Genomic DNA, 20922 nt, shown 5'->3' on the forward strand with positions numbered 1-20922 from the left:
TTATATACTAAAATTTTTATTAATATTTTATATTCTTTAGACTCCGGATCAGTCTCAAACATTATCACCTCTCACCGTATGATAATGTGTACGTGATTTTGTAACACACGATAGTTTTTTTATTTCAATTTGATAAAACTATAATTTTATTTTGAGTCATTTTCAAACGTCTTTAAGAGATTTCGATTTTCAAGAATTCTTTTCCTAACTGAAAATCTGGTACAGATAGCTCAGTTTGTTAAAAAATGAAAAAGTATTTCTTTTTGTTTGCCATTCCCATCTTTTAATCAAACCGTACATCAGAAAGGATAAAAACCAATATGAATAACATTAATATAGGGATTATAACTCTAATCTTATCATAAAGAAAAAAAGCGTTCAATAAGGAAAAAGGGAGTACCATTATAGGGTATATTATTAGTTAAATGATTGATAGACAAAGCAATAATTGGTTCTTATCATTTTATCCTAAAACTCTTCTTTTTAAAAAAGACAATTCTGTTATTTGGAGAAAATGATGGTCTACCAATATATGCTGACGATATACGTCCATATCCTAAAATCACTATGAAATAATAATTTGGGAAACCACATCATAGATGTAAGCCACACTTTCGATACATCAAACTCCATTGAGAAGGAAAATGAAATCGGTCTCCGACCTCCTTTATGAAATACAACCTTAATGTACTAATGAAGGTGAGAGTAGATTTTGAAACTTATCAAACCAATAGTTAGTTACTACAATTAATTTTCACCTTATTTATCCATGGCATGAAACAAGGCAAAAACACTAGGAACACATTTTTTGAACAATGTGAAATTGAGTTAAAATGCATATTTACAAAACCAATCCTCTCCTTCTGCTAGACTTCTGAAATAGGACAGGGAAAAACAGTTTTTCAGAGTGTACATCCACAGAGAATTGTGTGACTCCCAAAACGAGAATCTTACCCTAATCAAGTTTACATGTTTGTCAACTAATTCTTCAGCTTCGATATGGACTTCTGTCAAGTGTTTGGGCATATGTCATTGCTTCACTGGTCTTTGTTACCTCGAAAATTGACATGCGTTGAGAGTTTTCTGATTGACACTGAAATTTGGAATTGATCAATTGATATATATGATACACCAATACAAATAGGAGCACTAGCAATAATCGTGAAACAACTGCGAGAAGATGATAAAAATTTACCTGCTTGTAATCTACAACAAAAGCTTCCCCAGACAAATCCTCTGCAGCTCAATCCTAAAATCAAAAAAGAGAATTATAACAGAAATAATACAAATATAGTCTGAAGTAGAATGCAGGATTAGATCAAAACTAGTTCAGATGGAGTAAAGATGAACATTTAGGCGGAAACATGTGACGTCGCTCTTTGCAGAATGGTCACATATTCCCATAAACATTTAACACATCTATGCACATACAACTTCACTCCTTCTGCCATAAAGTATTATCAGCTTTGCAAATAAGGAAATGCAAAAATAATCCAGTAGGGGATAGGCAATGAAAATAACAAATTTGTTCAGAGTTATACCATAAGGTCATCTTCAGGTCTGTTTTAAGCCGTGAAAACCTGCAGGCTCTACGGTTCTTTGAGACAAACAAGCTATAATCTTGACGAGTTCACTTGTTTTATACATTGATTTAACTAAAACAATGTCAAACATCAATTTGAAGTTGCTTTCTATTCTAGTCGTCCAATACAAGCAGCCTAAGAATCATTGGATAAGGTTCGCAAATAACTGAAACATAGGTCTTGCTATGTTTGAAAATGCCGAACATAATTTGGAAGGGTAACTGCTCAAAATATACTACTACTCTGGTCCAAAATAAATGTCCTTTTAGCCAAATCAATTTGGTCCATACAAGTGTTGCTCTAGAAAACCAAAGCATTATTTTTTTTTTCAAATCTACCCTAGCTTCCAATAAATGATCTTAAAAAGTTCGAGTAGAGATGCAAGGTAATTTGATGAGAAATTACCCTTTATGATTAGTGCTAATAAATGCAGAAAGCAATGCATACACATCCATAAATATGCGGTTAGGCTAAGATCTTTCTAAGGCTTAGCAGATCAGTTGCTCTTTTAACTGGAACTACAGCAATAAAGATGCTCATGTAGAGCTCAAGCTCTCAAATAATAAAAATCGTCTAACTGCGCAGGAAAAAGCTGAAATAAAGGAAAATCTAAAAAAGAAAATGCATCACTTACCTGTTTTATGGTGTTAACATTGTATTAGCACCAAGAGTAAGTCCACAAGGTGGAACTGCAGAAACTGGTGTGCAAGATCTAGAGGAATCCCGTTCCATATCAAAGGCATATTCCAACCGTCTTCCAAGGGATTTTCCGGAAACTGATCTTTTACATCCAGAAATCCTGTCCTTCAGGTTTGAGGAGTCTTCCCTGTCAGGTACACTCCCGAGAAAATGCATGGGTGTGGTACTGCCTGTGCAACTAGAATGACCAGAAGCTTCTGCAACTCTTGAAGTCTTCTTCCTTATGATTGAAGGAGTTTTTGTGTAGCTCATTGCGGAGTTCCTTAACACAGATTCTGGACTGCTACCATTAGCAGAGACTGTTAACTTAAGACTAGGAGGTGTAGAGCAAAATGGATGGCCATGATGTTGCCCGGTAAAGTTGTCTTTACTAAGGTTTTCATCCATTGAAGAAATCATCAGGTCTTTTACTTTTGGTGGTTCATAATACAAGCGGCCAGGCTGATTGAGAGCCAAAGAATATTGTGTATCATATGTTTTGTTTTTCTTGTTACCGTAGGAAACCTCGGTGAAGGCAGCCAATGACAAACTCAAGAAATCATGGTCAGGATCATTAACAGCGTCGTACCTAGACCTTTTGGGAGATTCATACATACTCCCAAAAGAAGTAGGACGAACAGCCTCAACTTGAGAACTACTCCATCTGGTGTTGTGTGATGGATCCAAACGAGCATCTAAAGAAGAGTCCAACAGAGGATATGATATTTTAGTGAGACTTAAAGTGGATTGGCATTGTTTATCTGTCTCACCTATTGGAAGAATTTCTGCATTGACAAATTGTATTCCACCAAATTGCTTAATCAGATCCCTCTCCTTCTGTTCTGATGATTTACAGGTTCCAAATGAAGAAGTACCCTTATGCAAACCATTTTGAGGAGAATTAGCAGATCCAATTCTCAAATCAGTTGGGCAAGCATCAGCAGCATTACCTACTCCTGTTTGCTCGCTCAAAAAGACTGTTTCTGCATTATGAGCCTGTGTTGGATGCTTCTTGATTTCCATATTTTTCTTGTGAGTTGAGAAGTCCGGAGATCCCTCACTTTTGATATCCGGCACTAACCTACTTAGTAAATTCAAATTCAATCTTTTCTTCAGAGTGGAATTCCAATGATTTTTAATTGCATTATCAGTCCTGAGAGAGTGCCAAAAGGAAAAATAGATCAGAAAGGAGAACTAATCAAAGATATGTGCCTATATGATACTTGAGCAAAAATCATTCAAGCAGAACGCATCAAACGTAGGCAAAAAAATCATTTTAGAGTAATCATGATAAATTAGAAACTGGACTTAATAGATACAAATTGACACATGTACCTGCAGCTATTAGCACAAAAGAACGACAATCCTCTGAATTAAACAGAGTGCACATTGAGTCCTTAAAAGTACACTTACGATACCTAGAATATCCAGGCTTCTGCAGAAAGAAGTTATCATACTATTACTACCTCTGTCCCCATTTAGTTCTCCTAACTTGCTTGCGGAGGGTCAATCTGACCAAAAAATAAAACTTAGCTTATTACTACAAGTTGAAAATTGTTGAAGAGTTCCACATAGGGTGAAAGAGAGATAGGTGGTCTCCTTATATGGCCTTGGGAAATCCTCCACTCATGAGCTAGCTTTTGGGGTTGAGTTAGTCCCAAGATCCATTTCTTTACCTGGTGATACCAGAACTCATCCCAATTCTTGTTTCCCGATGTTGGGCCCCTATTTGAATTGCCCATACTCCTGATGTTCAGTCCTGGGCATGACGAGAGTGTTTAAGAGCCCCCTATAGAATGAAAAAGAGATGGCTGATCTACATATATGGTCTTGGGCATTCCTCCCTCTTGAACTAGATATTGGAGTGGAGTTAGGCCCAAAATGATGCTTTCAACTTTTTTTCCATATCAAATTGACAAAATAAAATATGAAGAGAGTTCCAGACATGGATAGTTTTGAACCTCAAGAAGTAAAAGAAGAAACCATATTGGGAGAAAATGATTTAGAAGTCTGGATGGAAGTGAAACTGGAGAATAAGATAAAAAGAAGTAAAAGTAAGAGAAAGCTGCATATGCCTTCACTGCCTTCATTATAAAAATTATCTACTTATCCCCCTAGAACAAACTCAAGTAGTATCCAAGATTTTGATACACTCTGTAAGCAATGTACCAAGGAATCCTAAAAATCAAAAAGTTGTGTTTGATTTGGCATACAAGTTATACCACACTAATACTGACTTTTCAGAATCATGCACTCCAAACGATCTGCCATTGGTATGAGAGGGTGATAGATATAACAAATTACTTGATCCACATTTTACGAATGCCCAAGGAATCCCAAAATCAGACACTGTATACATAATAGAAGAATAGTTTTATAAGAATACCTTCCAGGAAGAAACTTCGCAATTTTAGCCCACTTATTTCCGTATAATTGGTGATAGTGGCATAGGACCAATTCTTCCTGTTCAGTCCAGGCATCTTTTGTTATTGTTGGGTCAAGATGATTATGCCACCTGTGACATTCATGGACGATCTCACAACGTTAGTGAACATAGCAGACTGAAACAACTATAATAACTTGCAATTAATCAACCAATGTCATTTTCTTATTCAAAAGGAACAGAACATAGAAATGTGGATCTCCTTTTAAGCTTTAACTGCAAAATCCAACGAATAATTCACCATTAAATTGCAGTAACCAAATATTTAGCTGGCTACCAGTTTTCATGCTTTTTCTTATTCACTTACAAAAGAGAAATCTACCTGTGTGCAAAACATAGCCAGTTTGAATCCTTATAAAGAAGGGTTGTGCCCCAAATTATGGACTTTTCATATAGCCAACCCCTACTACGAATTGGGGCAGTAGTTGATTGATTAATTGCTTTGTAAAGACGCACACAATATATCAAGCAATAGATAACGGGAAATACAATGCTCCTATAAACGAGCAGGACCTCCACAGGACAAAAAATCCAGTAGGGCTAAGTGAAAATAAGACAAAAAGATACAATTCCAGCAAAACACAAGAGAAAAGTGAGACAAAATGAGTTCTGATGGCAAGGAATAACTCTGTAAGCAACATAACTACAGATGTTCCAGGAAGCCTTTTGAAAAATTCTGGGTTTATGATCATGTAAATTAGTCGGAGGTATAAATAGAAGCTGTGGCCTAGCAACAGATTTAGGCGGAGTTAGAAACTGACCTTTCCCGACACTGCTTGCCAATGCGACCAGGCAAAGAATTTGCAATAGAGGACCACTTCTTACAGCCATGTTTCTCAACTAACTCAATAATCAGGTCATCCTCCTGAAATTCCAAATAGAACAAAACAGTTGTCTTTAATAATCAAAGTATTGATAATTGGAATACAACTCGTAGAAAACCAATGGTTGTAGAACTGTTTAATACCTCCTTTGTCCAAGGACCCTTTACAAGCTCAGGATTCAGAACCTTCTGCCAGCGATGCAAGCACTGTACATCAGTCCTTCCATTCAAGCACTCAGCTATAGAACAAAAGAGAACACAATAAAACCACACAAAATGTTCAGCAGACAAATTTTGCTCATAGATACAACAGTATAAGTTACTCCATGAAATAGTCAGGTATTCAAAATATGGAAACCAAGTCATAAAGTGACTTGGAGCAAAAAGAGAAGGTCTTTGTGGTTAACCTAGCTGAAAAGTATAGAGCATGACAGAGTAAATAGTTTTACCAATTCTTTTCCAGTTTCTTCCTTTGAACCGTTCCACCACTTCAGTCAACAGATTGTCCTATGAAAGAAATAAAGATGTCAGAAATTTCTAGATCAAAGAAAATGAGCCTATGGAAATAGTAAAAATGAGTAAATTAAACTGATATTATGAGTAATAAAATCTATCTTTATCCTTTCCTTAGCTCAATTATACATCCTAAGCATCCACATGCATCAAAACCCAAAAGGAAAAAGGATATGACAACTCATACAGATACTTCTATAAGTACCTAACTATCACGGAGACACACTCTCATCACAAGGTTATAAAACTATCATACATGTATGCAGGATACTTCAATGGATAATTAATGCACTAGAAATCAAACAACATATAGGTACAACAAAAGCTCTAGCGACTAGCCTGTTACCTCTTCTTCTGTCCAGCCTGCCTGAGAAGAACGCTTAGTTGGACCTGAGCTCCTTCGACAACTGGAACTGAAATAGGATTAAACAATTGAAGTGAAAACTAAAATTGCATCAATCAGCCATCTGTTTGAAAGACCTTATTTGAGGCCCAACTGTTCAAAGACAGAAAAAAATCAAAGGTTTCAGCTTACCCAGGCTCGGAGGAGCATCTCGGAGTGCTAGCCTCATAACTGCTATCAGAGAAAGATGAACAAGAAATGAATCCACCAATGTCCAGAGTTGGAGCTTCCTCTTTAACTTGTATCATGATCTTGCGGCCAAAGAATATCCTTAAACTGCAAAACAATTACGACAAAGAAGAAGTAAGAACAAATGCTCAAATGCACAAGCTAATGAAGAAAAACAAGAACAGTTATAGAAAATAAAAACCACATTTTGCTCTATTCGCACCAGTAAACATGTTGTGCCCGACAATCAGTATAATGCTAGACTACGTTTATACTAGCTATCAACTTATAACCCTCTACTTTTATCTAGATATGAAAGTCGCGAGAGCTATTAGTTACACCAAGTAAGAAAATAGAATCTTTTTCAACAAAACAAACATATGTCATAAATCCTAAATGTTCAAGGCACCCAACCAAAAGTATGGAAAGAATTTCCAACAATCCAGTAATACGATCAAATATCTCACAGCTCTGCAAGAGAAGGACAATAGAGATGTGTGTGCTCCTCAGGAACTAATCAATCAATTACCACACCTTGACCCCAAACTAGTAAAGATCTTCTATCAAGATCATTTGTATCAACTCAAGCTCAATCCCAATATAAATCAATTTATGCAATACGAACATCATTTTTGCATAGTAGCCAAATAAATCAACTTCATATATTTTAATTTCATGAATATCCCTAAAGTACCTCCTAAAGAACTAAGGAATCACACAGAAGTCCAAATTTTAAGCAAAAAAAACTCAAAATTCAACACAAAGATCAAAACTTTAAACTAGCATTTTTTCAGCAATCGAACATCACGAGATTTTCCAAACGAAGAGAATTAACCCCTTAATAAAAAACACAAATAAGCAAAAAAAAAAAATTATTTTCCCCAAAAAAAAGCTTCAAAACATACAATAATGAACAAGATGCCACGAAATGCAGATAAACACTTGAAAAGCTTCGAAATAAACAGGGAATGGATACAAAAACAAATTTATAAAACACATAAAAATCCACCTAAAACCCAGATACACATATAGCTAATCAGAGTAGTCAAATTAAATGAACTGTTTCAGTGAAGTACACCTGAACCCCAAACCAGTACAGATCCGCTATATAAATCATTCCTAACCACTCAAACTCACTTATTCCAATACAATTTTCATATATCTATTCCTTTCCATAGATGCACCCAAGCATAAAACACACAAAAAAAATCCCCTTTTTTACATCTCTTAACCAAAAAAATCAAAACTTTACACTAACATTCCATCAATCAATCGAACAGGATCAAAAAATTCACAACAAACAGATTCACACCTAACGAACGAACAAAAAACGCAAAATCCAAAATAAAACAGCTTGAAAACATACAAGGATGAACAAAACAGCTAAAATTGCTTCGAATTCATAAAATATAAATAAAAATCAGAAAAAATGTACCTAAACTGTAGAGAGAGAAAGAGAGTATAATTGAATGTAACTGACCGTTTTTGAGTGAAGTTAGGGTTTAAAGATATTAATTTGTAGAGAGAGAGAGTAGCGGGAAACTGAAGAAGATTCTGAAGAGTAACTGACGGATTTGTTGGATTTGAAAATATATACAAAAGTAGTGTGTTATAGAAGAAACACACTCAAGCTGTGGGGTTGGGGAAGGACTCTTTTTTTTTTAACGCCGTTTCTTTTACCTCTTTTTATATTACTCGATTTCTAACTCCGTCCCTCTCTAGGGTAACAATTTATTTCGAGATAATATATTTTTCAACTAGACTAAAAGAACAAGCCGATTTTTTTGTATATATGCATACAAATAGTTTTTGTTAGTAACGGATTTAAAAGTTGTTGATATGACTTTATTGAATTCAGTCACAGAAAAATGGTCGAATTTTGCTAATTTGGAATTCTTCTGCATGGTTAATAATTCACGTGTTTTGTAAAATATTTAATGCTAACAAATGCAAGTTTGAAATACTTTTTTAATTAGTGTTGATTTTTATCGTACTTAATGGGTCTAAATGAGTCGGATTGATTGAGATATATATGGAAATCTTAATATTATTAAGATGTTTATTATTTAAGAATTTTATAGAGATAACAAATCACCACTGTTTCATCTATTTTTAGTTATAACTATCACCATCATCTAACGTCCATAACTACTGTCCTCAACTCAACTACAACCATTACTATCATCAACTATGAGTGTTCACAAGTCGATTAGGGTTAGTTATTGATCAAAATTAAAATCAAATCAAACCTAATATAATATACATTTATCAGCTTGATTGTTATCGATTTCAATGTGATTTTATTTAATTATTCAGTTATTAATCATATATAAAAACATAAAAGAACTGATTCATGTAAAAGGAAAGAAAAAAATAACAAGTTATTTAAACAGAAAAATAATTAAATCGGCTGACATTACAAAACTTTTAAACACTAAATTTAATACGAACAAAGCGTTGAAATTCACCACTTTATCACTGACAAGGAAGTGACAATGACATTCCTAATCTCATAAAAAAACTCACATAAACACTCATATAAATAAAATTGATACATAAGATAGATGTTCTTGTGTTGAACAATTTTTATATATATAAATCTTGACGAAAGCATATATACAATATTTAAAATTGCTCATAATAATATATTTGATTAATTCTTTTTGAGCTTTTTAAGGAAAGCCGACTATTATCTAATTTAAAAAATGTAAAATTAGATCAAAATCAATTTGATTGAGCTTCCCCAATTAATTTTATCCAAAATATGAACATCCATATTCCCTCCCTCGTAACTTGGGAAACTTTTTAGCTAAATTTTAAAAATATTCCTTTCATTTAAATAAGTTATTTTTTCATTTAATTTATAAGTTGCATATGATATTTTATTTATGGTCAGAAAATTTGATCAAAACTTTTTAAGTAATAAATATATTTTTTATTTTAAAATAAATTAATTTTTTAAAATAAAAAGCTATTAAAATTAAAAGAATAGAAAAAAATAAAAAATAAAATAACATAAATAAAATACGATTTTGATAAATTTTGATCAAATTTTCAGGGGAAAAAATTCCTTTACTTTTTATATCAGTCCAGTAAACTATTGATAAAAAATACATTAGCTTGGCACATTATTTTAGGTTAAAGTATCAGTTCACTCATTTGCAATAATATGTTCTCATAGTAAACTACTTCCTCTATAATAATCTTCTTGGTATACAATCTCATCAATTTTTACCTTTTTAGCTCAATTAATCAGTTTAGGCTAATTATTTTTTGAAAATTAATATTTTCGTCTTTAGAAACTAGATAAAATGTAATTTAAGTTAAAATATTTTTTACGAATATGGAAAAACTATATCAATGTGCCATAAATTAAAATGTATAAAATATTGATTCTCTTAGTCATGTTTAATATATTCTCAAAGTATTTTCTTTCATTAAATAACAATAAAATGTCACGTTCTTCCTTACTTAATTTACCATAAATGAGTAAATAATGGATGACTTATTATGTGTTATAGTATGAACATCTCACACATGCTTAGATTTCCATATTTATCGTAAATCACCGTTATTTTACGTTATATATTGACTCATTTACTATTTGTATTCGAGACAAAGTGTATTAAAACGTATTATTGAAAATGAGATATTAAAATACAGAAGAAAGATGAAATTCTTATAAATTTTTGAACCTCATAAATTGTTTGTTGATTTTGAAATTTCTGACAAATTTTTTATTTCACTTATCTATTGTGTTTGAATTGTAGCACTGTTTGCTTGAGTTGTTCCATATTTTATTTGGAGACATTATCTTTTCTATAAATTTTCTATATTATTCGAGTTTTGTTCTTATTTATAATTGTTTTTTAAAAGTCTTTATCCTTTTTAATATGAATACATCTCTTTTTAATCTACTTCATAAAGATTAATACATTTTATATTTAAAAATTATTTAAATTTAAACCTTTTATTTTAGCGTTAATAATATATAACTTTTTGGCCAGACATTTGTCTATGACATAACTTTTATAAATAATGCTTTTATATAATTGAAGACGAATTTTCCACCACCTAATTTTGTACAAGGAAGTTAACAATTTTCTTTCATATTTAGTAAACTTTGATATTTCTTACTGTCAAGTCTCTATTTTTCTTTTGATTTTTCTTTTTACACTTAACAAGTCACCTAATATATAGTCTTTTCAACTATATTGATTCGAGAAGCACTAATACAGATAATTAAATATTAACGAATAAGAATTCAGTAATTTTAATTTAAATTTTAAATTTAAGATTTAACTCGAATTCAAGCACGATTTTTATTAATTACAGATTGTTAAAATCTAATATGAATACTAAAAAAATCACTTATGTAAATCACAAAGCAATATAATGTTCATGTGTGCATAGCCTTTCAATTGTTGCTAAATAGAGGTCCTTAAACTTGCATGATTACCTGAAAAAGTTTGAATTTATGTACCATCCAAATTCTAAGTTCACTGTTCTTAACTTTGATTTTTCTCTTTTCGCCTTTGATTGTGAAGTGGTAAGTATTTTGTTTTATTAATTTTTTAATCAGATGTTTTGAGTTCGAGTCTCTTAAGTACATAGTTATCTTTGTTAGAAAATATTTTATACTCAATATACAACTTTAAAGCGCGTATCTAAATTTAATCTAACTTCGATTCTGATACGTAAAAAAATAAAAAGAAGATACATACATATTATTCAAAAGTAAAAAATAAAATCCAAACTTGAATAATAGACCCTAGCTACATTTTCTACAACTTCTAGTAGCCACACCTTGCACCCTCGATAAAATAATCTACTAGTCTACTCAAAACATTACATTACATTATCACAAACTAAAATTTCAAACAAATTAGTTACTTACCAACTATATTGGTGCCCCATTTTTACCCTATAAATACCCTTCTAAATATTATTACTCCCTCATAAACACCATCACTCATCCCAATTTATTAGTAGTCACACAAAAAATAAAAATATGAGAACTTCAATTTTTATTCTCTTTTCCCTTTTTTTCACCTATGCCAATGCAGCCACAATTTTAGTTCGTAATAATTGTCCCTACACCGTTTGGGCTGCCGGAGTCCCAGCCGGAGGCGGCAAACGCCTCGATCATGGCCAAACGTGGACGATAAACGCCCCTCCGGGGACTAAACAAGCTCGAGTTTGGGGCCGTACCGGATGCAATTTCGATGCATCCGGTAAGGGAAAATGCCAAACTGGAGATTGTAATGGTCTTCTTGTATGTAAATCTTTTGGTGTACCACCAAATACATTAGCTGAATATGCCCTAAACCAATTTGCAAATAAAGATTTTTTCGATATTTCTCTTGTCGATGGATTTAATGTTCCTATGGAATTTAGTCCAACTTCCAATGGGTGCACCCGTGGCATAACGTGTAAAGCGGAAATTAATCAACAATGTCCTAATGAATTGAAAGCTCCCGGAGGATGTAACAACCCTTGTACTGTTTTTAAGACTGATCAATATTGTTGTAACTCTGGTAACTGTGGTCCGACTAAATTTTCGAGATTTTTTAAGGAGAGGTGTCCTGATGCATATAGTTACCCAAAGGATGATCAAACTAGTACTTTCACTTGCCCTGCTGGTACTAATTATAGGGTTGTGTTCTGTCCTTAAATATCTATCTGTCTATCTATATGTCCTTTTGTATTAATAATTTGAATAAGGCTATGTTATTCTCCTTGCTAGGAGGATTAATTACTAAGTCAAGGAAAAATATGATGTTTTTATTCATCATATATATAGTGATATTATGGAAGTACTATGTAGTTCCTTAGTTTGTGATAAATAAAAGGAAAATAAAGAATATCTTTATGATGATTTGGTTACTTTTATGTTTCCCTCAGGGTTTAAGTTAATAGCTTGACGAGATGAGTATGAAGATGCATGGTATTGAGTCTGATCCGTCTTTCACTCTCTATGAAAAGCTAGACAAAAATAATTATAATAGGAGCTTGCATTACATATGGACTTCGATGATCATAAATATTTGAAAAATATAGATGACAGATAATTAATCTCCATTTCAACACATGGATCAATGATTTTAGTGATGAGCTATGTAAAATTATTTGAGGAATAAAGTGGTAAGTCATGTGTACGTGAAACTTAATTCGAGAAGGAGATTGCTTTCTAGGTGTGCAAAACTTCACATTGACATATAATTGAAAAGTAAGAGAAGTTACGATTAACATTATGAACACTCTTAATTGAATGAGATCTTTTAAAGAAAACCATCGAAATTTAATTCAGAACAAAAAGTATCATATAATATTAAGGATTCTCTTTATGGAAGCTTCACCCAATACAATTTTATTTTCCTCGTTCCCATTATTATGTACATTAAATTAATTAAGTGGCTTAAAATTACTTTTTCACATGAAATTTAATTAATTTCTTTAAAGTATTCTAATCAATTTAATTTTTCAAAGAAGAGTTAAAAGGCTATAAAGTTCTAGTGATGAAGACCAACTATAAATTGACCACTTAGCTATACAGTCAAATATTGCACAATTTGAATATTATGATTATCTATATATACAATTCTATCTAGCTAGTTAAAAACAAAGGAAGGGTGAATTATTATACCTTTTTAAATTTAAATTTTGGTGTTCGATATTTATATTAAATCTCGATTAAATATAAATTCGTATTTAAAAAATTCACATTAATAAATAAAACACTCCTAATAAACGACGACTTTCCAACTATGTAACTCATTGTACATCTTATTAAAAGGCTATGCATACTATTCTAATGCATGAGGACCAAAAATTACAATAGCTTCATATTTATTATTGACAAAGACTTAGAGCCTGTTTGGCTCAGCTTAAAAGCTGGTCAAACTAACTTAAAAGCTGGTTTTTGACTTATTTAACTGTTTGGCAATACTCAAAATAACTTATTTTAAGTTAAAAAAAACTTATTTTAAGCCAAAAGTTAAAAGCTGGGGTAGGGGTGCTTTTTTTTTTTTTTTGCTTATAAGCTGTTTTAAGTTGACCACATTTTTATCTTTTTGCTCTTAATATTTTTATACAATCTCCAAATTACCCATATAACCCTAACATTTCTTTCTTCCATTTTTCCCTTTTCACGTTTGACATAACAACTTCAGCACTTTTATCCAAACGCATAACTGCTTATTTTAAAAATAAGTTTCAGCACTTTTAAAAGTACTTTTTTAAAGCTGCTTTTATTAAGCCCATCCAAACGGGCCCTTAGCTTTGCAGTCAAATATTTGCAATATGTATTATTATGATCATCTAATCCTTTTTGCTCCGATTTCTAAAATTTTCATCAAAATGCCTATTTTTTTTATAAATATATACAAAAAAGGGTAAAAAAAAACGTAAGAAGGGTATTTTTGACCTAATAGTTTGACAGGAAAAATAGTTTTAAGCCGAAATATAATTTAAGAATAAACCTATTTTTAATAGTTTAACGATATTTGACCATTTTTCGTAATATAAATAACTAATTAAACATTTCTTTCTCAGCAACATGACTAAAGCCATTAAGTATTCTCCGACTTGGTCTCATATTAATTATCAACATTATTAAAGACAAAGCTCATTTTAAAATACTAGTCAATTTAAAAATCAAGATATAAAGAATTAATTTATTTTTTTCCTAAAAATTAGGATTGTGTTTTAAAAGTGATAAAAAAAATAAATAAAGGGTAAATTAATAGAAAATGTCGCTTTTGGTCATAGGAGATTTTTATTTTTGTTTTATTTTTTAAAAAATGAACATTTTCTAATTATTCCTTTTTAGTGTCAGTAAACGCCACCGACAGGTTGAATTTTTTGTTTCGTTTAGTTGTAAGTATTTAATTGTTTTTAATACTTTCCTTAAAATTAAGACGTTTAAATTTAAATAAATATTTATATATTAAAATGATGTAGATATTCTATTCAAATTAAGACGTTTTAATGTAATATCTATATACTAAGATATGCGTTAACATTTTTTTACTTGACGAGAAAAATTTACATATTAATTATATTTCCCTATATGTATAGAACTTTTTGATATATTATATATACAACGTGGGTTTGCAAGGTCATTATTTAAAATTCAAATTGTAACTATTTCCACTAATTTGAGAAAATAAGGTTGTACTTATTTCGTTTTAATTTATGTAATTTTCTTTAATCAGTTTCAAATAAATGATAAATATCTTTTTTTATATTTAGTAATATACTTTAACTTTAAAATACTTATTATTTTAATTAGATAATTTATCATTACACATGTATTTATATCTTCTTTTATATTATAATTTTTTTGAAAAATAATACAATTCATTTCTTACAAAGACTTTTCTAACCTATCAACAGTAAGTCTTGCTAGTCTTGTGCATTGAAAGTTGAAACCCCACAATGTCCCAAAAAAGAATCACCTAATTGTACTGCGATTTTGATAATTCATAAAACAAATCGTTAATAACTATTATTACATAAGTAATACATGCGGAAATTTTTTCAGTGGTTTCAAATTTAAATTTTAATCTAAAATTTTCATTAAAATTGAAAATTATATCTTCAATTTGAATCTTTTAACAAAATTTTTAATTTAATCGAATTCAAAAGTACAGAAAAGAAAAAGTTATTGTTCCTTTTTAAGTCATGAATAGTGGTTTGTGGAAAAATTTCCTGATCATTTTTCCACATCATGGATTAATTTTTAAACCATAATAAATCTCTTGGGAAAAAAATAGAACATTAATTGAGATTATTTTATAATTCAAAATAAGTACTATTTAAAATTTAAAGAAAGTCCATTCTTCTATATTTTTTTTAGAATACAAAGTTGCTACTAATATATTTCTTAAGAAGTGATGCAAAGTTCTTTTTTTTTCTTTCACATGAAATAGTTTATTTTTTATTCAATAAATAGTACTTTCAATTTTCAATTTATTTATCTGATTTTTTGATTTGATATGATATCTGAAGTTAAATAAAAAAATCATTTAAATCTTATACTTTTAAACTAAAAATTGAAAATAGACAATTTTTTTACTTTTAAAAATACTTATATAAGTATATTATTGCTAAAAAAATAAGCCCCTCAAATTTGAAGGCATGTGTACGACTCGTCGTATATTGACGAAGACTTTGATTTGCATGCGGTCAATTGCAACTTGAATTATGAATTTAATATGTGCAAATAAATATTTCACATTAATATATAATTGAAAAATATAAGAAGCTAAATATAGTGTTAAAAATATTCTTAATTGAGTGAGACTTTTTAGAAGAAAATAATATTATCATAAAAATTAAAAAAATTTATATGACCAACATGAGTTGTGGTGCACTAATGAGAGTGCTTTACTTTTAATTAGAAATTTCGAATTCGAGCCCCGGGTATGGAAAAAATCCTGTTAAAAATGCCACTCCCAAATAGACCCTACAGTAGAAATTAATACCTGGTATCTGTATTGAGTCTCGATAAATTAGAATTCAAGCTTAAAGATTCCCTCCCTGCCTATTTATTTTATCTCAATTTATGTGTCGTTGCTATTTCTCCCTTTTAGTCACTGTTCAGAAAAGAAATGATACTTTTTTATATTAGATAACACACTTCAATTTTAAAATATTAACTTTTTTCTTAATAAAAGGATTTATAATTATATAAATTATGTCTTAATTTAAATTATGAATTTTAAGAAATTCCCTTGTTTCTTAATTTTACTTACTCCGTACCTGTTAAATATTATCATATAAATTAAAACGTTTTCGGACTTTTCAAACGTATCAACAGGAAGTCTTGATAGTCTTTTGCATTCACAGTTCTCCTAATAGAATTAACTTTTGTTTGATTCAAAACAAACAGTTAATAACAATGCAGGCAGCCGGCAGGGCAATTCTTTGCGTTCGTTAATCAAAGGTTTTATATTCAAATTTTACTTAAAGTTACTTTAAATTATAAATGTTATATTTTTAATAAAGAATTTTTTAATAAAAATTCAAATTTAATTAGACTCGAGTAAGGAGAAGGTTCCCAAAAAGACCAAAAAATATTCATGAAGAATTAAATGCGGACGTGGAATGGTGACTTGTGGAAAATTTTCCTCATCATTATTCCGATGTAATATTATTGATATATGCGAGTACTTTCGTTTCGTTACTTTTTATATGTCATATTTATTATAAAATAGTTAATTTATAATATTTATTATTTTATAAAATTAATATATAAATTACAGTAATTTTCTGATTATACTCTTAATAATTAATTATTTTTAAAAATAAATATTTGATCAATTTAAAAAAATTAATAAGTAGTTGCCATGTTTTTCTTTGTCAAAGTAAAACTAAAATTCATGTCGGCAGTAATATTCAGGAATTTATCGTCTAATTTCATTATAAACTAACATTATATTCAGCAGGAATATTTAGATCATTTTGAAGTAATGAAATTTAAATATTTTGTGATATTGTCAAGTTTGCTTTAAGAACTTCCAAAATAAAATCATTTTTACACAAAATATATAGAAAAATTGAGGTGGAAAAAATTATTATTTTTTCAAATTTTGAATCAATTCAATTCACATTGATAAAAATTTGGCTCAAAAAATAAACTGAAAAATTTAAGTAGTCGTCCAAATATATTTGATTTTTGAAATCTATTATATTTATCATTTATTAAAAAGTTAACTTCACAAAAATATTAAATAAGGAATGGTATGTTTTATCGAAAAATGATTTTGAAAGAGTTCATTTTATTTTAAAGGTATTTTCGACTTTAGGANATCGGAAATATGCCATGAGAGAAATGCAATTTTTCAAAAACTAAGCAATTTAAACAATTTAAACAGCAAATTACAAGTTAGTCAAATAGTTAGTCTTAGGGTTAGAATCCTCCTCCCCAGCGGAGTCGCCATTTCTGTTTTATCGAAAAATGATTTTGAAAGAGTTCATTTTATTTTAAAGGTATTTTCGACTTTAGGAGTCGCCACTTAATTTTTAAGAAAAAATCAAGAAAACTTGTTTCTAAACAATTTAAACAGAAAAAATTGTTTTGAAACATTTTTAAGGGGTTCGGGATTCTTATTAGTGTCTTAGGAAGGTGTAAGGCACCTAAGACATTCCGCTAACTTACGGTTTTCCGACGATTAACTTATTTGACTATTTTGTTTTAACTTTTGCAATTTGAAGTTGAACTATTTAATTTGAACAAATTTACAAGTTTTGCAACACTTATTGTTTTAAAATTTGATTTTAGTTTTAACTTTTGATAAAATAGAAAGGCGCTTCGAAGGGTTTGGGGTTATTCTAACCCTAATCTAACGGCAATTAAGCAAACATATAAACAAATAGCAAGTAAAGAGAGAGAGAGAGAGAGAGATTTGGGTCCAAACTCGGATTCTGTTCGCCTTGACCGAGTTTTGGACCCACCTGTTTTCTTTTGGGTTTTTGACCCATTCCTCTTTCGTACCTGTCCTAGTCTAAACATATAAAATGAAATACGAGAAAAATAAAACAACAAGGGCTTATGCCCATTACAAACGAAAATACCAAAATAAAATAAAATTAAAAAAACGAAGCTTTCCAATCCTTCTTCTTCGAATTTCTTCAATCCTCACGACACTCTGTATGACTCGGATGAGAGAGTTTTGAGTCTTCAAGGGTCAATTCTCCTCCCGAAATGCAAAGAATGAATGGAGTCGCGAAGCGAACTCGAGGAGGATTTTCACATGGCACAAAACAAGCGAAATGAGAATTGACATCTTAAACCAAAAAAACTAGGATGAATGAAATTCAACAGTACAAACAAGGACTCTCTTAACGTAGTACCAATCAGATATTCATAAGAAAGCAAAACCCAACAAAACTCATATTCAAACTTTGTTGAAACCAGCAACTATCACAAAAGATGAATAAACCTAATGATAATGCTAATAATGAAATAAAATACACAATACGTAACAACAATAACACTAAAAGCAAACAACTAACTGGATATCAAATCAAAATGAAAAACAGAATAAAAATCAACTTGACAAGTAAACTGTAAACTAAAAAAACAAGTAAAATTAATTAACAACAAAATGATAATAACTTAATAATTAAATGGTGTTAATGTAATGACAATGTTTTCTGTAAATAGAGATGCATATATTTATGATAAACCCAAATAGATTCGAATAGATTGAGCAAAACAAAGCAAACTCATAGTAGAAAACAACAGCTATATAGCACAATATTCCCAACCGAAGAGAGCTGATAGTATGTGAAAAACATATGCATGGATTTTGAACTTGATAAAATAAAAAATCTTTGACATAGAGAGTAACCTTCAGCAAAACAAAACAGTAGGACTCCTTCAAAATCTAAACAGGTAAATAATAACACTTAACAGCTAATAACTCCTACGTACGCACCATGTAATAGCACCTCATCAATGTCAAACCATCCAGCCATGGAAGCTTCGGCCTTACCTCCGCCATATAAGACAGAGAGGCTGCTAACAGGGAACCATCACAACAAACAAATCCTCTAGTCAACAAATTTCAATACTATACTTCATCTCGCAAAATAGTGTTATTCAGTAAAAGAAAAGTTGCAGGAAGACTCCAAAGGAAACAAAACAACAAGACCCTTATATTGACTGCGAACCCCACAAATTTGACAACGATATCACAACTCTATCGATGAAACTGCTGACACGTATATACTATACCAAAACGCTATCAAATAAATGGCGAGTGACAGCCGGTTAAACACACATACGAGAGGAGCACATCAAACAGTAAAGCTACTTCAGAAAGGAATGAGAGGCGGCAAGACAGACATGGAGAAGCAAATGACATAACTAAATATCAACTTCGAGCAAACAAACGAGATTAAATAAGCTAATAGGCGAGGTCGTCACCTCTTATTGGGCAGCGAACTGAGGACGGGTGAGCAGGGGAGCGACGACTTCACAACCTCGAGCGTCGATGTCAAACGGCAAATCCCAAGCAGCTCCGACAGGATGAGGATCACCAAACAGAATCTGGCACTACACTGGAAGCTATTCCCCGCCCGGAACTTGATAAACAAACCTCTCGACCCTCTATAATCTCCTTTGGCTTTTTCGGAAACAAACAACACAGCCAAAATTTCCTATAATCAAAATTGAAACCCGAATTCCCTGCTTTTCGTGACAAAGATCTCTTCTAAATTTCCAACCCAGGTTTCTAACCAAAAAACCTCCCAAAATTTCGTCTCAAAAGTCTAACCCCCTTTCTGAAGAAGAAAGGGGCCTTTTATAGAAGAAGAGAAACTAGGGTTTCGAAATCGGGATGGGTTGTCCGAGTTTGGGCCCATTTCGAATTCGAAATTCGAAAATTCCCCCCAAGCTGAAGGAATATCCCCTGGAGATGCTTCAAAATATCCCATTCCAACGGGTCGATGGCGAGGTGGAGGGTCGGGATGCGTTCGTTGTCCTTGCGCGCCTCGTGTCATCTTCTCGTTGTCGCAAGGACGAGCAGTACGACCTGCTACGCAGTAGCTGGAGGCGTACTGCTGCCAGAGAGACGTTGGGAGGGAGAGTTCGCGTGAGGGGTCGCGTGAGGGAAGGAAAAGAGAGGAGGAGAGAGAGGGCGAGAGCGCGGGGAGAGACGCGACGGGGAGAGAGCGTGGGGGGGTCGCGTTTCCATTTTTGGGGTGCTGTTTCTTCTGCGTTTTCTGGGTTCTGTTCTTTCTGGGAATTTTGTTTCGCTGTTTGAGGAAGAAGGGGGCAACGGGTCGGGTTAAAATTTAAAGGGGAGTTGGGTCGGGTTGAGGAGAGTTGGGTTGGGCTGGAGTAAGGGAAGAGAAGGGGAGTTGGGTTGGCAAGGAAAATGGGCTGGGATTAAAGGGTTTGGACCAATAAGAATAAAAGGGAAGAGGCCCAAACGTTTTAGATGTGTTAAAGGGGTAAATGAGTTGGATTAAATAAAAATGATAAAATTGGTTAAGCTTTAAATAAACGAATTTGTATTAACTAATTAACGAGCTTCTTTACTTAGTAATATAATTATAAAAGTAGCAACAAGTGATTCAAAAGTATAATTATAATTTAAATTAAACTAGTTTAATAAAGCATCTAAATGTATATTTTGATGATTTTGGAATAATCATAAGATATACTACTTATATACATAATTATGTAAAAAAAAATATATTATCGAAAATTATGTCAAAGCGTATTCGAAGTAACATAAAATTCATACATTATATATATTTTAATTTATATATATATATATATATATATATATATATA

At 31.4% G+C, this 20922-nt stretch overlaps 2 protein-coding genes across 3 annotated transcripts; one reads left to right on the forward strand and one right to left on the reverse strand.

Annotated features, from left to right (window-relative positions):
• Positions 1 to 706: 706 nt before the first annotated feature.
• LOC107028350 (transcription factor MYB3R-4-like) lies at positions 707 to 8246 on the reverse strand. Of its 2 annotated transcripts, none has more exons than XM_015229381.2 (10): positions 8047 to 8246; positions 6576 to 6719; positions 6387 to 6453; positions 5977 to 6034; positions 5672 to 5766; positions 5466 to 5569; positions 4648 to 4776; positions 2218 to 3414; positions 1196 to 1249; positions 707 to 1093 (listed from the first exon to the last, which is right to left on the reverse strand). In XM_015229381.2, the coding sequence occupies exons 2-8, from the start codon at positions 6689 to 6691 to the stop codon at positions 2223 to 2225; spliced, it is 1761 nt and encodes a 586-aa protein (XP_015084867.1). In that variant the 5' UTR covers positions 6692 to 6719; positions 8047 to 8246; the 3' UTR covers positions 707 to 1093; positions 1196 to 1249; positions 2218 to 2222. The 2 variants fall into 2 exon arrangements, with proteins under 2 accessions (XP_015084867.1, XP_015084866.1); XM_015229380.2 differs by having other exon boundaries at positions 8092 to 8245.
• A 3326-nt stretch (positions 8247 to 11572) lies between these two features.
• On the forward strand, positions 11573 to 12497 carry LOC107028351 (thaumatin-like protein). The gene has a single exon (XM_015229382.2). It carries the CDS (start codon positions 11623 to 11625, stop codon positions 12283 to 12285), a length of 663 nt encoding a protein of 220 aa, XP_015084868.1. The 5' UTR covers positions 11573 to 11622; the 3' UTR covers positions 12286 to 12497.
• The last annotated feature ends 8425 nt before the right edge of the window (positions 12498 to 20922 follow it).

Source organism: Solanum pennellii, chromosome 8 (genome assembly GCF_001406875.1).
Source record: "Solanum pennellii chromosome 8, SPENNV200".
NCBI lineage: Eukaryota > Viridiplantae > Streptophyta > Magnoliopsida > Solanales > Solanaceae > Solanum > Solanum pennellii.